Source organism: Drosophila kikkawai, chromosome 3R, assembly GCF_030179895.1.
Source record: "Drosophila kikkawai strain 14028-0561.14 chromosome 3R, DkikHiC1v2, whole genome shotgun sequence".
NCBI lineage: Eukaryota > Metazoa > Arthropoda > Insecta > Diptera > Drosophilidae > Drosophila > Drosophila kikkawai.
This window is the reverse complement of record NC_091731.1, coordinates 21455963-21471124: the sequence shown is the minus strand read 5'-3', so window position 1 is coordinate 21471124 and position 15162 is coordinate 21455963. Positions and strand designations below refer to the sequence as shown.

The 15162-nt window shown below is 53.1% G+C and overlaps 1 protein-coding gene across 2 annotated transcripts; it reads left to right on the top strand.

The window, feature by feature from the left end:
- Positions 1-40: 40 nt before the first annotated feature.
- On the top strand, positions 41-13720 carry puf (ubiquitinyl hydrolase 1 puf). Of its 2 annotated transcripts, none has more exons than XM_017164954.3 (20): positions 41-182; positions 273-1313; positions 1375-2080; positions 2149-3037; positions 3089-3960; positions 4015-7287; positions 7345-7531; positions 7592-8190; positions 8257-8380; positions 8512-8699; positions 8754-9024; positions 9095-9277; positions 9462-9861; positions 9922-10027; positions 10105-10276; positions 10341-10531; positions 10598-10950; positions 11008-11992; positions 12056-12393; positions 12501-13720. In XM_017164954.3, the coding sequence occupies exons 1-20, from the start codon at positions 140-142 to the stop codon at positions 13244-13246; spliced, it is 11667 nt and encodes a 3888-aa protein (XP_017020443.1). In that variant the 5' UTR covers positions 41-139; the 3' UTR covers positions 13247-13720. The 2 variants fall into 2 exon arrangements, with proteins under 2 accessions (XP_017020443.1, XP_017020442.1); XM_017164953.3 differs by having other exon boundaries at positions 12498-13720.
- The last annotated feature ends 1442 nt before the right edge of the window (positions 13721-15162 follow it).

The following is a 15162-nucleotide window of genomic DNA, read 5'->3' as shown; positions in this document are numbered from 1 at the left end:
CGAGACTCGGCCAGCGCCAGGGCCAGCGATTCCCCCGTCTAGAGTCTAGACTCCTAGATAGCGCGGAGGAGTCCTGCACGTACACCGACCCCGACTCGATCCGTTTCCAACGAAGTGCGCGTGCCGCCAGAGGAGCACCATGTGCGAAGTGTGCGCCGACTTCCAGAATCTCCTCGAACTGTGTAAGTGAAAATCGCCAATCGGCAAGTGTCCCGCATTCACAGACCCCCTTCTCTCCCCCTTTTTTCGTTCCTGCTCCTCTCTCTTTGCAGACGAGGTGCGCGTGGCCAGTTCAGATCTGAAATTCCAGCTGCTGCTGAAGAGCGAGATCGAGACGACGTTCAACTACATTCAGTCCTGGCCGCAGCGCCAGTGCATGTGCCTGTACCGGGACACCAAGAACTACGATAGGTTTAACCTGGTGGTGCAGTCGCTCATCTGCTTGACGGTACAGCACCTGAAGCACATTGATCACCTCATCGACAACTACAAAAGGCTCACGGCTAGCGCGGCCCAGGTGGTGGCCCAGGCGCAGCAGCAACAACAACAACAGCGTGATGAAGCAGATTCGCAATCGGAGGCGACCAAGGATGCTGCTGCCACAGGTCAGGAGGAGAGCAAGAAAGAAGAGCCGACCGGCATCGAGGAGACCCAGGGCTCGGGCGATGGACCGACTAAGAAGCCCCACACTCCAGTGGGTCCCAGCACTCCGCCGCCACTGCCTCCGACGCCGACACATAAACCCCATCTGCAGTACACCGAGGAGCCTTGGATCCTGCCCGAGGTGGAAAAGCTGCTGGTGCTGGTGTCCAAGGTGTTCCTCCTCAACTTCCCGCTGTATATTGCCCACAAGCATGGCATGCACTCGCGCCTGGACGACCTGCAGGCAGAGGAGGCCCACCACCTGGCCCTTATCTGCGATCTGCATGACAACGACCTGCCCATTTACCTGCTGCGCAACGTAAGCCTCTTTTGCAATTCGGGTGGCTTTGGGGCCATGTCTCTTTGCTTTGAGCATCCCGATTTGCCGGTATCCACCGCGCACTCGATGACCGCCGCCATCTCAAACGTGAAGCTCTGGCTGAACTACCACTGCAACACGCAGCTGTTTGTGCCGCTGCGCAGTCGCATCCTGCAGTATATGTGCAAGCTGTCGGACCAAAGTTTACGCTCAGCCGCCACCCGTGCCATGGCGGACTTTGTGTGGTCCTCGATGCGGGATCCCCTGGATGTGACGGTGAACTTTGACACCGAGGGTTTGGCTTTGGCCTTTAAGTACTTTACATCGACGACTCTGACCATGAGGCTGGCAGGTAAGATGCCCGAAAATGAAGCTGCTGATAAATAGATCCTAATAATTCCCAATAATTTCAGGCATGGCCCAAATCAATGCCCACATCAATCTCTTCAACGAAATCTGCACCACGGAAACGGTGAGCGAGGTGGAACTCTTTGGCCAGCGCATTGCCAACTGGCTGACTGAAAACCATATAGTCCAGCATCTCTTTGGTCCCAATCTGCATGTGGAGATTGTGAAGCAGGCCCATGTCCTGCTCAATTTTTTGGCCGTGGAAAACCAAATCTCTGAGGAGGACATCAAGCTCATATGGCAGGCCACACAGCTGAAGCATTGCTCCAAGACCATCTATGATATACTGCCCTCGCTGGTCAAAAATCTGGCTCCGCGTCCGGCCATGCATCTTTACTCGCTGCTCTGCCGCATGGATCCCAAGGAGCACACCGAGCAGAGCATCTACATTGCCTCGGCTCTGACCAAGCAGCTGTGGTCAAGGGAATGCTCGCGGACTCAGATGAACCTGATGCAGGATCACCTGCTGGGCTCCAATGTCACCGCCTCGAGCTCGGACAGCGGCAGCATCGAGGGCAGCAATACGGAGGATGACCATGTGGCCGATGACAGCAGTATTGCAAGTGGAGGAGGAGTTGGAATTGGCCAAAAGAGTCCCATAGATGGGGTTACGCCGTGCAAGCAGGCGCGTCATAGGCGACACATTTGTGATCCCACCACCGAGAAGGGCAACTCTCTAGGAGCTGAGGACCTGGCCAAGGTGGACTTGGTGTATGTATAATCTTATTTTCCTCAGGAGTCACCACATAATACTGATGTTCCCCTTGAATCCCCTCCAGAAACAACCGCATTGTCAACATTATCGACAACACCAGCAGCGAGGAGGAGCTGCAGTCGCGGGCTGCCTTGGAACTCCAGTTGCATCGAAGCCGGAAAAAGACCAGCAACAAGCGGCGCCGCCTTAAGACCAGCAAGCAGCTGATGCTACCCCACGAGCTGGTGGAGATCTGGGATGGAGGCGAGGATGTCCCCAGCAGCGATGAGGCCGATGGTGAGGGTGATGCTGAGGGTGATGGCGAAGGTGAGCTCCTGGCTGATAGCGACGAGTGCAGCGATGGAGCAGCCAGCAGCCAGCTGGTCCCAGACGCTGTCCTCAAGCATCTCCAGGGTGAAGGACCCTACATCCGTGCCATCGAAACCAACATCAGTGAACTGCTTAGCGGCGCCGAGAACGACGGCAGCTACTCCTCCCCCATGAGCAACAAGTCGGAGAAGAACCTGGCCGACTTTGATGACGAAGATGTCTCGCCCTGCGAGGAAGAGCTAGCCCAGTTGGTCAGCTCTCGCCGAGATGTTCCACCAGCGTTTGCTGCGGCAGCTGCTGCCATGATGGTGGCCCAATCGGCCATGGCTCTACAGAAATCTGGTGAGTCAAATGTGGCAGCTGCTGCAGCTGCCGTAGCCGCTGCTGCGGCGGCCACCGGAAATGCCCAGCAAACCCTGGCGGCCATGAATCGTCAGGCCAGTGTGGCAGCTGCCGCTGCTGCTGCCGTGGCTGTGGCTGCTGCGGCGAAGGCCAAGTCGGATTCGGATGTTGATCTGCTGGAAGTGAGTCCGGGCAAGCAGCACCAATCGCCCAAGGCGGGGGTGCAGCCCTCCTTTAAGCTGAACGACGTGTGCCAGCCGGGGAACACGCTGCTCTGGGATCTCCTACAGGACAATAAGATTGTGAGTCTCCCTTGAATTTCCTTAGATTTTTAGTTAACTACTTGCTTGTAGGGTCAACTGGGTGAATCCCTGGCCTTGGAGGCGGAGAAGGCTCTGGCCACTCTGCTGTGCTTCAGCATGGACCGCCAGCTGCGTACCAAGTTCATCGAGGGCTGCCTGTACAATGTGGCGAACAACAGGAGTGTTATAGTCAGCCTCCGCCTGCTGCCCAAGCTGTTTGCCTCCTTCCAGCAGTTCCGACCCTCGGACACCCACTCGATGACACTGTGGGCAGAGCGCAATCACCGGATGATGCAGTGCTTCTTCAACAACATACGTTACTATGCCCGCCGCCATGCCGAGCAGCTAGCGAGCCAGAATGGTGAACAGCCGCCGCAGATGTACTCCCACAAGACCCAGGTCTCTGTGCGGCTGCAGTTCCTCTCCTCAATCTTCTCCTCGGTGGGCTCGCCCAAGAGCTTCCGCCTGACCTTGGATCAACTGGATGCTTTGTGGGAGTGGCTGGCCCATGATCCTGAGTGTGCCGATTGCTACTTTTCTTGGCTGCAGGCCCAGGCCAAGGGGGGTGACCAGCATGCCCTGGGCCTGGAGGCACTTCAGCATTTGTATTTGAAGAAACTGCCGGAGCTGAGGCCCGAAGAGTTCTCCATGGTGGCTTTGGGCTTGTTCCAGCAGCTGTGCAGCTTTGCTCGCATCGCCATGGCCGAGTATGATAAGCACAGCGAGCAGATCTCCTCCAGCGCCAGTGCCGTGGGCATGTATCACCTGTGGAAGATTGCCCTGCGAGCCCAAAGCAATGAGGTCTCACTAGCGGCTATACAATACATCAACATGTATTACATGGGCCAGCAGCTGCGCCTGGAGAAAGAGTTTGTGTCGCAGTGCATGGACAACCTGGTGCAGACGGCAACAGCTTTGGAGAGGTGAGTGGGTAACACTCCTATTTTTCTATTCTATTTTTTCTGTACCTCTTCTAGTATCGATGATGAGACCGCTTTGATGCGGGTGCAGCGTGGTTTGCTCCTGCTAAACACTCATTTGGATACCTTCCGGCGCCGCTATGCCTTCCATCTCCGCCGCTGGGCCATCGAGGGCAAGGGTATTGGTTCGCACAGCAACCTTAAAAACGAGGGCGCGGGCCCGCCTTTGCGTATTGTCCTGCAGCAGGCTGGACTCTCGGAAAAGAGCGTGCTGCAGATGCATGCCTGCGACTTGATAGCTGACCTCAAGGCGGAGGTCTCCAAATGGTGGGAGAGCCTGCAAACGGGTTTGGTGGCTCCCGTCCTAGGCCTCCTGCTCAGCGATGGACCGCTGCGCATCATTACCCAGGGCCAGGAGCTGACCTCGGACTATGACGAACGCAGCCTGGGGGATGCCGGCTTCAAGGATAACCAAATTGTGTACGTCTCCCTGGGTGGACGTGGCGCCAGGCGTAAGGAATCCAACCTGGAGCATCCGTCGATGCTTCCGCCCCCCCCAAAGGAGTGCCTGCCCACGGTGCTTCTCCTGCAGCCCAAGTATTTCGAGAAGCTCTTCTGCCTGATGCAGACCCTGGGCGACATGAAGCCCCAGATCTCGGCTGGAAATCTTCAGCATCACACAAAGGCCCAGCTGCTGTCGCGTCGCGTGTGGGACATCCTGGCCATGCTGCCCACCAATCCCCACATTCTGGATGCCTTTAAAAGCCTTCTGGGGGATCTCAATGAACTGGAACAGCTGGAGGCTGCCGGGGAGGAGGAGCAGCTGGCCTCCAAGCGCAAGCAGATCAAGCAAAAGTTCAAGGATCTTCTGGATCCCAACAACCTGCAGAAATTCATGTACTCCCTGCACATTGTGGAGAGCCTGGCTCTCAGTAGTTCCCGGCGAGGCAACGAGGCCAATGGCAGTGTGGAGCAGATTCGCGTGAAGAAGTCCTCCATGGGCAGGCGGCGTAACAGCAACGAGCAGCAGCCACCGCCGCCGCCAGCACCAGCGCCAGATGCCAAGCCGGAGGAGGAGCCGCTGACCCCCACGCCCAATCCTGGCCAGCAGGATACGGAGACGGAGGCCAGCAGCAGCAGCAGTGGCGGCGACAAGGAGAACCAGCCCAAACAGCACAGCAAGCGGCAGAAAAAGATTGAAGCCTTCGAACAGCAGGAAAAGGAGCAGCGTCCCCTGGGCTGCTCGACGCCGCCGTCACCCTCCCCAGCCCCTCCTCCCCCACCGCTGGCCGCCATGGAGAGAGGGGACAACAAGTGGAGCGAGGCTTTCGTCAAGTGTGGTGGCCTGCGGCATCTCTACGAGATCTTTAGCGGCGGTCAGCTGCAGCAGAGCTCGCATCCCAAGGAGTTGGCTCTCAACGAGTGGCGTCACGACTGTCTCGCCAGCCTGCTGCGCATCATCTGGCTGCTGGGGTTCGAGGAGCTGCACTCCCCCGACGTACACGTGCTGATGTCGCGACCATACAGCTTTATGCTGCAGCTGATGGAGGTGCCCGAGTGCCTGGCGCGGCTCTCCTCCATACTCAATGACGAGGTTCACCAGCAGCAACAAGTGGCCTCGGCCAGCTCTCTGGTGTTTCCCTACCAGTTCCATCAGCTGCGCACGGGCTTCTGGGGCCGGGCCCAGCTCATCCAGTTCGCCATGAACATACTGGTGAGCTTTGTCCATGCCTCAGCGGAGGCCAGGAGGTTGCTTTGGGCCCAGGCGGATGGTGATCACTGTCGGTGGCTGCAGAAGTTTATACTGGAGGATCCCGAGCCAGCTGTGCGGCGCGAGATCTGTGCCGGACTCTATCGAATTTGCCTGGGCCATGCCCACAGCTATCGCCTCCTGCTGGCGCCGCTGCTGCACAAGCTCATAGCCTTGCTGCCCCTGGCCGAGCAGATGAGCTCGGGGGCCCAGCATACGCAGTTCCTACTCTCTGAGGAGGGCAAGGAGCCGTATGGACCTGCCTGCAGGGACTACTTTTGGCTGCTGGCTCGACTGGTGGACACCCTCTCGCCGGAAATGGTGGCCGAGGAGCACATTGACATCGAAATGCTGTGCGAAAGCATCTCGCAGAGCATCCTCACGCGGGACTACTTTGAGCTGCGACACGGCTTCCAGGACGATGGACTGGTGGGGCTGCTCAACCTCATGTCTAACCTGATCAAGTACGACACCTCCTTCAAGTACACGCCCAAGGCGTTGTCCTTCATCGAGCAGCTGATTGGCTTTCTGTTTGATATGCCCTCGCCGGCGGATCGTCAGAAGCCCAAGTGCAAGTCGGGCACCTCACGGGCGGCTGCCTATGATCTGCTGGTGGAGCTGTCAAGGGGCTGTGCCACAAACTATGCCTATCTCCATGGACGCCTCCTGGCCCAGCACAAGTCGGGACCCAAACAGCCGTATCCCTGGGACTATTGGCCACGCGACGAGGGGCGCTCCGAATGCGGCTATGTGGGATTGACCAACCTGGGAGCCACCTGCTACATGGCCTCTTGTGTCCAGCATTTGTACATGATGCCGCAGGCCAGGGCAGCAATTCTAAGGGTTCCCCAACTCGGGGCCCAGAAGCATGGACCCACGCTGCTGGAGCTGCAAAGGATGTTTGCCTACCTGCTGGAATCCGAGAGAAAGGCTTACAATCCGCGCAGCTTCTGCCGTGTCTACCAGATGGACCACCAGCCGCTGAACACGGGCGAGCAGAAGGACATGGCGGAGTTCTTCATTGATCTGGTGTCCAAGCTGGAGGAGATGACTCCCGAATTGAAGCACTTGGTGAAGAGGCTGTTCTCTGGAACCCTCAGCAACAATGTTGTGTCCCTGGACTGCGGCCATGTCTCCCGCACTGCCGAGGAGTTTTATACAGTGCGCTGCCAGGTGGCGGACATGCGCAACCTTCAGGAATCTCTGGATGAGGTTACCGTGAAGGACACCCTGGAGGGTGACAACATGTACACCTGCTCGCAGTGTGGGAAGAAGGTGCGAGCCGAGAAGAGGGCCTGCTTCAAGAAGCTGCCGCAGATCCTGTGTTTCAACACCATGCGTTACACCTTCAACATGGTCACCATGCTCAAGGAGAAGGTCAACACGCATTTCTCCTTTCCTCTGAGGCTGAACATGTGCCACTATGTGGAAAAGACCCTGATGCCGCAGCAGTACAAGGAGGAGCGGGAGAAGCGGCTAAGGGAGCGGGAGAACGATGAGGCAGAGCCGGGCAGAGGCGAGGAGAACGACAATGAAAGGGCAGAGGCATCCCTAGATGCGGACATTGAGGAGTGCTACGAGTGAGTAATGGAACCATTTCACCTGTTATCTTGTTCCATGTGAGTAAATCCTTGCAGGTACGAGCTAGTGGGGGTCACGGTACACACGGGCACTGCGGATGGCGGCCACTACTACAGCTTCATCAAGGAGCGAACGAAGAGCAGCTACCATCCGCACGAGCGCTGGTTCCTGTTCAACGATGCCGAGGTGAAGCCCTTTGATCCCTCCCAGATAGCAGCCGAGTGTTTTGGTGGCGAGATGACGGTGAGTTGGGGGAAATCTCTCTTCTCTTTCTTCCAGATTTATTAAGTTTCCATGTTGCAGAGCAAGACCTACGATTCTGTGACCGAAAAGTATTTAGACTTTAGCTTTGAGAAGACCAACTCCGCCTACATGCTGTTTTACGAACGGCGACTGCCGGAGCACCTGCAGCGCCGGCACTCCGAGCTGCTGGTCACGCCCACGCCCAGTCCCACCGTAGAGGAGAAATTGGAGGTTGAAGAGCCCACTACGCTAGAAAGCAAGTCGGAGGTGGAGGTGAAAGATGAAGGGGATAAGGATAAGGATAAGGAGAAAGAGCAGCTGGTTAAGGAAGACAGCAAAGAGGAGGCCAAGCCTAAAGAGGAAGATTCAGAGAAGAAAGAGTCGCCAGCACAAGATCGGAAAAAGTTAGAAACGGCGGCTAAGACATGTGAACTGAGCCCGGAGGATGTGGAGAAGCCAACAGCCAATTGTGATAATCATAAGCCAAGCAACAATAGCCACAACAAAGCCAGCAACGACCCGCAGCCCTCCACATCGAAGGCTGCCCAGAAGCTGCAACTATTTCGTCCATTGCTAAATAAGGAGCTTGAGGATTGGATCTGGCAGGATAACCGCCAATTCCTGCAGGATCGCAACATCTTTGAGCACACCTATTTCAAGTGAGTGGAAAAAATAAACCTGAGAAGCCTGAGAAACCTCATCAAACCCTGTGTGTTTTCCCCTAGCTTTATGTGGCAGATCTGTGGCCACATACCCCAGTCCTTGATATCGGAGTCGGACGTCACTTGTATGGCCGCTAAGCTGTCGGTGTCGTTCTTTATCGAGACCTTCATTCACGCCAAGGAGAAGGTAAGGGTGTTTCATTGAATCTTATGGATGTATATCGTAGGGAAAAGTCTTAAATATCATATCGAAAATATCGTAAAAATTGATTTATCCCAATACATTAATATCCATTCTTTAACCCTTTTTGTATTCAGCCCACCATGGTGCCCTGGGTGGAGCTTCTCACCAAGCAGTTCAATGCCAGCCAGGAGGCTTGCGAGTGGTTCCTCTCGCACATGTCTGTGGAGCCCTTCTGGCCCGTGCAGGTACTCATCCAGTGTCCCAACCAGATGGTGCGGCAAATGTTCCAGCGCCTGGTCGTCCATGTGATCCAAAGGCTGCGGTAAGACGACTCAATAAATCTTCGCTCTGCCCCCCCTAATGGATTTCTCGATAGGGCCTCCCATGCGGACCTGTATCTGGATGTGGAGACGGATGAGGACGACAAGGAGCTGATTGGCCAGGCCTCGTGTGTGACCCGTTTCATAGGTTCGCTCATCTCGCTGCTGGAGCACGGAGCCCGATCTCACCTGCGCCACCTCTCGGAGTACTTTAGCCTGCTGTGCGAGTTCTCGCGCATGGGAGACGAGGAGGCCATGTTCCTGCTACGCATTGGGATACTAAAGAGCCTGGTGGACTTTTATTTGGGCCACAAGCAAACGGATAGCGTTAGTTCGGTTGCAAAGTAGTCTTTAGCTCAGGATTCTGCTAAGCTGGAAGGTATTTTTTTCTTTACAGATCGACATCAGCTCGGACAACGAGGACAACTCATCGGACGAGGCGCTGTCGGTGGAGAAGATGCGGCCCGCTTCCCTGGACAAGATGATAGCCCTGTGCGCCAGCCTGGTGGAGAGATCCCGGGGCGCTGACTTCCGGCTAAGGCTGTCGCCTAAAGACTTCAGTGCGATTGCCGGCGGCAAGGTGATTCTTAAAAAGCTGGAAAGCGTTGTCTATTCAGTTTAAGCCATTCCATCCATTAAGCATTCCAACAATCAACCTATCCATCTATCAACCTGCACGTATCCCAAAATTCAAGATTATATTCCCTACTCCAAGCTTTTTGTCCTTGAGTTCTTGTGATAAATGTTTCGCATATATTTTGTAGGGATTTCCATTTTTGTATCAACAAATAAAGGACGGCATTAATCCGCACCAGACCAAGCATTTAATCCACGCCTTGTGCCGCTGGGACGAGCGGCTGGCCACGCAAATAATTGGCATGCTCTTCGCCTCGGTGACCAAGCACACGGAACTGTGCGCGCCCTTCTTCAAGCTGCTCACCCTGCTCACCGAGACGCAGGCGGGGCCAGTGGGTCTGCCCTGCTTCACCCAGCTTATACTGCCGCGCATGTGGGATGCGGCCGAGTACTGCCCGCAGTCGGTGCTCGATTGGCTTTCGTTGCAGGCCACCAAGAACAAGATAGCGCACACCTGGATTCTCCAGTCCGCGGAACAGTGGCTGGAGCAGTTCCTGCTGGCCCATGACAACACGCGTGTGAGGAATGGTATAAGCAGCTACAGCTACTCTTCGTCTCACTTGGTTAACATGCTTTTTTTTATTTTAGCTGCCGCCTTCCTGCTGGTGGCTTTGGTGCCGTCGCAGCCTTTCCGGGCCAACTTCAGGGCTCACTCGCAGCACAAGCTGCTGGCTTTAAATCCACATAGCTATCGGTAAGTGGGGTTCCACAAGGTGTCCCGATGGCTTCTCCAAGAATCATGTTGGTTTACGTATTTCCATATATTCCCAGCGACATCAACAGCGATGCCCAGGTGGTGCTGCACCAGGTGATTACCTTGCTCCTAAGGCTGTTGAGGCCCGCTCGGGTCTATGCTGATATAGGAGCCCATGGCACCACCAAGCTGACCGCCTACTTCAACCTGCTCAGCTATTGTATGGTTTCAAAGACTGAAAAACTAATGGCAAGCTTTCCCTCCCCTCTGCTCCTCCAATGTCCCCCCACTAAATGTGCCTTTGCCCTTGCAGATAGGTTCGTTCATGCGCTCCCTGTGGGAGCTGTTCCATCCCAGGCTATCGGAGCCCAGTGTGCCGGCCCATCACAACAAGCATGCCTTGCTTACCTTCTGGCATCACTCGCTGGTGGACTGTCCGGAGAATGCTGCCCAGGTGGCCAACTGCCCGGAGATTACCCGCAACATAGCATTTAATTATATACTGTGAGGATTTCCTTTATATTTACTTGATGAGTCCTTTGTGTAATCCTGTTTGTTTTCCTTTATTAGGGCCGACCATGACGATGCGGAGATTGTCACCTACAATCGTTCAATGCTGCCTGCCTACTACGGTCTGCTGCGGCTGTGCTGCGAGCAGAGTCGCGCCTTAACCCGCCAACTGTCGCAGCACCAGAACCTCCAATGGGCCTTCAAGAACATCACTCCACATCCCACCCAGTATGCGGCCGCCGTGGATGAGTTGTTCAAGCTGATGGCTTTGTTTGCCACCCGTCATCCGGATGCCAGTGAGCAGGAGAAGCTGGATGTGACCCAGTTCCGGAGGGCAGTGATTGTGTCCTACACTAGCAGCCTAGATGCGCGAGTGTCCTGGTCCACGCTGATCAGTGCTTTGAAGATACTGGGTGAGAGATCTTTGTTAGCTTTTACCCAGAATTCTTTCTAAACTTTTTAGTTTCCAGTGGACAACGAGGAGGATCGCACTATGGTTATCTTCAACGGAGGCATTGAGATGTGCTTTGAGGCCTTGCACACTCTACATTCCATGCACCACGAGGCCACCGCCTGCCATGTGGCCGGAGATTTGTTTGACCTTCTAGGGGAACTCCTGCTGCTCCTAGCCACTTTGCGCACCCGCACGGACAGTCCAGCGCAGAAAAAGCAGCAGCAGCAACAGCAACAGCTAGAGCAGCAGTTGCAGCTGCAGCAGCAGCAGATGCTACAAAAGCAGCAGCAGCAACAGCAGCAGCAGCAGTCCCAAAGCCAGACGCAGGCTCCTCAAACGCCGCAGCAAAAGGAGAAGCAGCTGCAACAGCAAATGCAGCAGCACCTGCAGCTGCAGCAGCTCCAGCAGATGCAGTTCCAGCAGCAGCACTTCCTGCGCCAGCAGCACCAGCACTCTGCTCTGGCCAAGGCCCTCCCGGATGCAGTCAAGCGGCTGGCCACGCTGCTCAACACCTTCAACTCGCCGGAGATTAGCCGCATGGCCTTGGAGGTGCTCAAGGAGCTGGTAAGAAATACTAGCTTGGAGGCCATTGGCATCCTGGCCCCCATCCTGATCAACTGTCATCTGTCTGTGGCGAATGCCCCCAATGCCATTGGACCCCTGGGACCTTACTTCCCTCGTCGCGGAGCTAAGCACTCGCCCTGGCCCCTTGGGGCCAAGAACTCCCCGCGACCGCCGCGACCCATGGTCCAGATGTGCATAGCTCTAGCGGAGCTGACGCCGCGCGGGTTGGATGCGGAATACGACGCCCAGGTGGAGGCCTTTTACAGGCCGTACCACGACTTTATCGATGTCATGATGCGCATGTGTGTCAACACGGGCACGCTAAACGACACGCTGGTGAAGCTGCAGTGCCTGGTGGCCATCGAGTCGACGCCGCTGCACTTTAACTACTTTCCGAAGTTCTGGGTGGGCATCCACAACAATGCCCTTACGCACAAGTAAGTGATCCTAGGGATGCCTATGGAGAGAAGTGAATGATATAATCCTCACTTACCTTCCAGATACGTGGATCTGCTGGTGAAAAACCAGTTACTGGTGGAGTACTTGCACAATGTCCTTAGGGACGAGCGCAGCATGCTCAAGGATGCATGTGTCCGCGAGTTTCTGGAGCTTTACTATCACAAGGTGGCCGCCCAGCTGCCGGTGGCACGCATGATCTACACCATCAACTACGGCATGCACTCCAAGGATGACATTGACGAGCTGTGCGGGGATCTGTTTGCCATTCGAATCATTGCCCAGGCGACCGGAGTGCCCGCCTCGGTCAGGAAGGAGTTGCGAGGTTCCCTGAGAGCGCTGCAAAACAAGAGCGAAAGGTTCAGGAAGGAGTCGGAGAGAGGTAAGAGATACTAATGAAGTATATATTTTGTTTTAAGTGTATAAAATTTTCTCGTTGTTCATTTAGTTCCCAATAATTAACCCTTGTTGATTTCTATTTATTAGCAGATCAATTCCCGAATAAGAAGCAAAAACGCGACCCCCACAAGGACAAAGCAAAGGATCTGGCAGAGCTTGCAGACGGCGACGAGGCCCTCGCACAGGTAGATGGCGCCGATAAGCCAGCGGATGTTTCCATGGAGACGGTTGGAAGCAGCAGCAACGAGCCAGAGACTTCCGATGGCACGGCCAAACCGCCCACACCCGCCGGCAGCGACGACGAGCAGATGGAGAAGACATCGATACCGTCATCGGATGACGAGACCGAACTAGAGGACGAGCTGGAACCCACACCGAAGCGCAACAAAAAGGCGTCCAACAAGAAGACTGCCCAGGATCGTCTAAATGAGGATCGGGAAAAGCGCCTGATCACTCTGATAACCATGGAATCGTACATTCAGAGCATTTTCGCCATTCTGAAGAGGGATACGAGTGTGTCCAGTAATAAAGAACCCAATGAGGAGGCTTCTGGGGAGGCCTCCACATCAGCGGCGGCAGCTTCAAAGGCGCCGCGGCCCAAGGGAGCCTGCACGCCGCCCGAACCCATGCCCCCCGTGGTCAGCGATACCAGGTGCAACATGGAGACAGAGAGGGACATGGAGACGGAGCCGCAATCGCCAACGACCAGTCAGACCAACGGCAGCCAGCCAGCAGAAGAATCCCCAGCAGCGAGCAGCAGCAGTGGAGAACCCGCACCAGCTTTGTCGTCGACCGTTGCCTCCACGTCCCAGGCAGCGAGTCCGACACAGATTTAGTTGTCATTCAACGATTTGCTCAGCATTTTGTTTTTCGGCAAGCCGCTGGACTGATAATGGGCACCGGGGGGCGGCGGCGGAGCTCCTAACTTGTAAGAATTTTGTGGCCAAAGGTCAATGTTACACAATATGTACTCGTAGGCAACCCAAGGTTGGTGCTAATGGTGGGCTTGGGGGCGAAACACACACACGCAAGCTATTTGTATATGTCTATCCCGGGAGACGAGTCCTGGGGCTGGTAGACACTTGGTTAAGCTTAGCCTAGCAAGGTAACTCACAGATTCAATCACATTCACGACCGAAACACACACATATATTCAATATTTAGCGATAAATGTAACTAAGTTAAGACTTCCTCCAAGCACAATAATTCCCATCCCCCTTTCAGATGGAAGTTTACTATAAAAACCATTGGAGAAAATTTGTTATGCCAAAAAAAAAAAAAACAATATAAAACTTGTGAATTAGAGGCAACACTAGAACTACAAATTGAATGTTTGAACAGGAGAGCGAGCGAACGGCTTACGAGACGCTAATATCTATATATGTTGTATTAGATCCATTAAGTATCATTTATGAAACGATGCTAAGAACATTTGCTTACCCTCTTCTCTCGTCCTAGTCCCCACTCCCCCCCAATGCACCATAAATAATACATACGTTAGAAGTGAACCGATATTATTATAATAGAGCGTAAAGAATCATTTTAAATATTGGATGTGTTGCAAATATGTCATAATCATTTTCAATTGTAAATTGCATAACCAAGCCGATCGAACGGAAGGAGCAAATGTAATGTTTAGCACGTAAGGAGAGCGTTGTCCCAGGGTGAAACACAACAGGACAAAAATGATAATGATTAAACAAATAAATAAATAAAAAGTGAACAAGCGGGTGGCGTATATTGATAGTTCTAAGCACACAAATATAAACGATCGAAATCCACACACACCCAATGTAATGTTGAAAAACAAAAATCAATAAAAACAGAAAACAACACAAAAAAACAACCCAAAACTAAAACTAAATTACACTTAAACAAGAAAGGAAGCTAACTTCGGCACGCCGAAGTTTGTATACCCTTGCAGATTGGTTTTCATATTTATATCATAAATATAATGCCGAAAACAGACACTAAACAGAGTTTCATAACATTTTACCTATACTTATTATGTTTACAGTTTGAAAGTTACAGTTATACATTCCCAGCTTTACATTTTCTCTACATCTACGGATCGCTTCTATGGCAGCTATATGATATAGTTGTCCGATTTTCATAATATTGTTACCAAAATTCTGAAATAAGCTCATGTCTTAAAGTAAATGAAAATACGTTGAAAAACAACGAAGTTATAATTTTGTCTATTACTTTCCCTATCGTTACTATGGCAGCTATAAGATATAGTCGTCCGATTTTCATAAAATTTATACCAAAATTCTGATAAAATACCAAAAGCTCATGTCTCAAATTAGATTTAAAATTTTTTTCTAATATTTTAACTTTTTTTTTAGATTTTTAAAATTTTTTTAGAATTTAAAAAATTTTTTTAATATTTTAACTGCCAAATTTGAATTTGAATTTAACTGTCAAATTTGAATTTAACGACGATCAGTTTCAGTGTGCCCAGGTCCAGTTGTAAAATAACACCTAAATTTGGATTCAAAAGGTTTGAGTCTCCGCTTACTTCCGCCGGCTCCGAAATGGTTTGAAACTTGGACTTTTTATAACAGTTTATACCAGTTTTCAGTTGCTTGCTGCTGATTTCTGTTCGCCTGTTACCCCAATTTGGGAAACGGGCAATTTGCATGGAAATGTTCGGAAATTTGGATTGGCTGCGTAGGGATGTTGTTGTAAAAAGGTTGTTGTTGCCATAAGCTGTTGTTGTCGGCAACAAATAGGTATAAATGCATAAAGT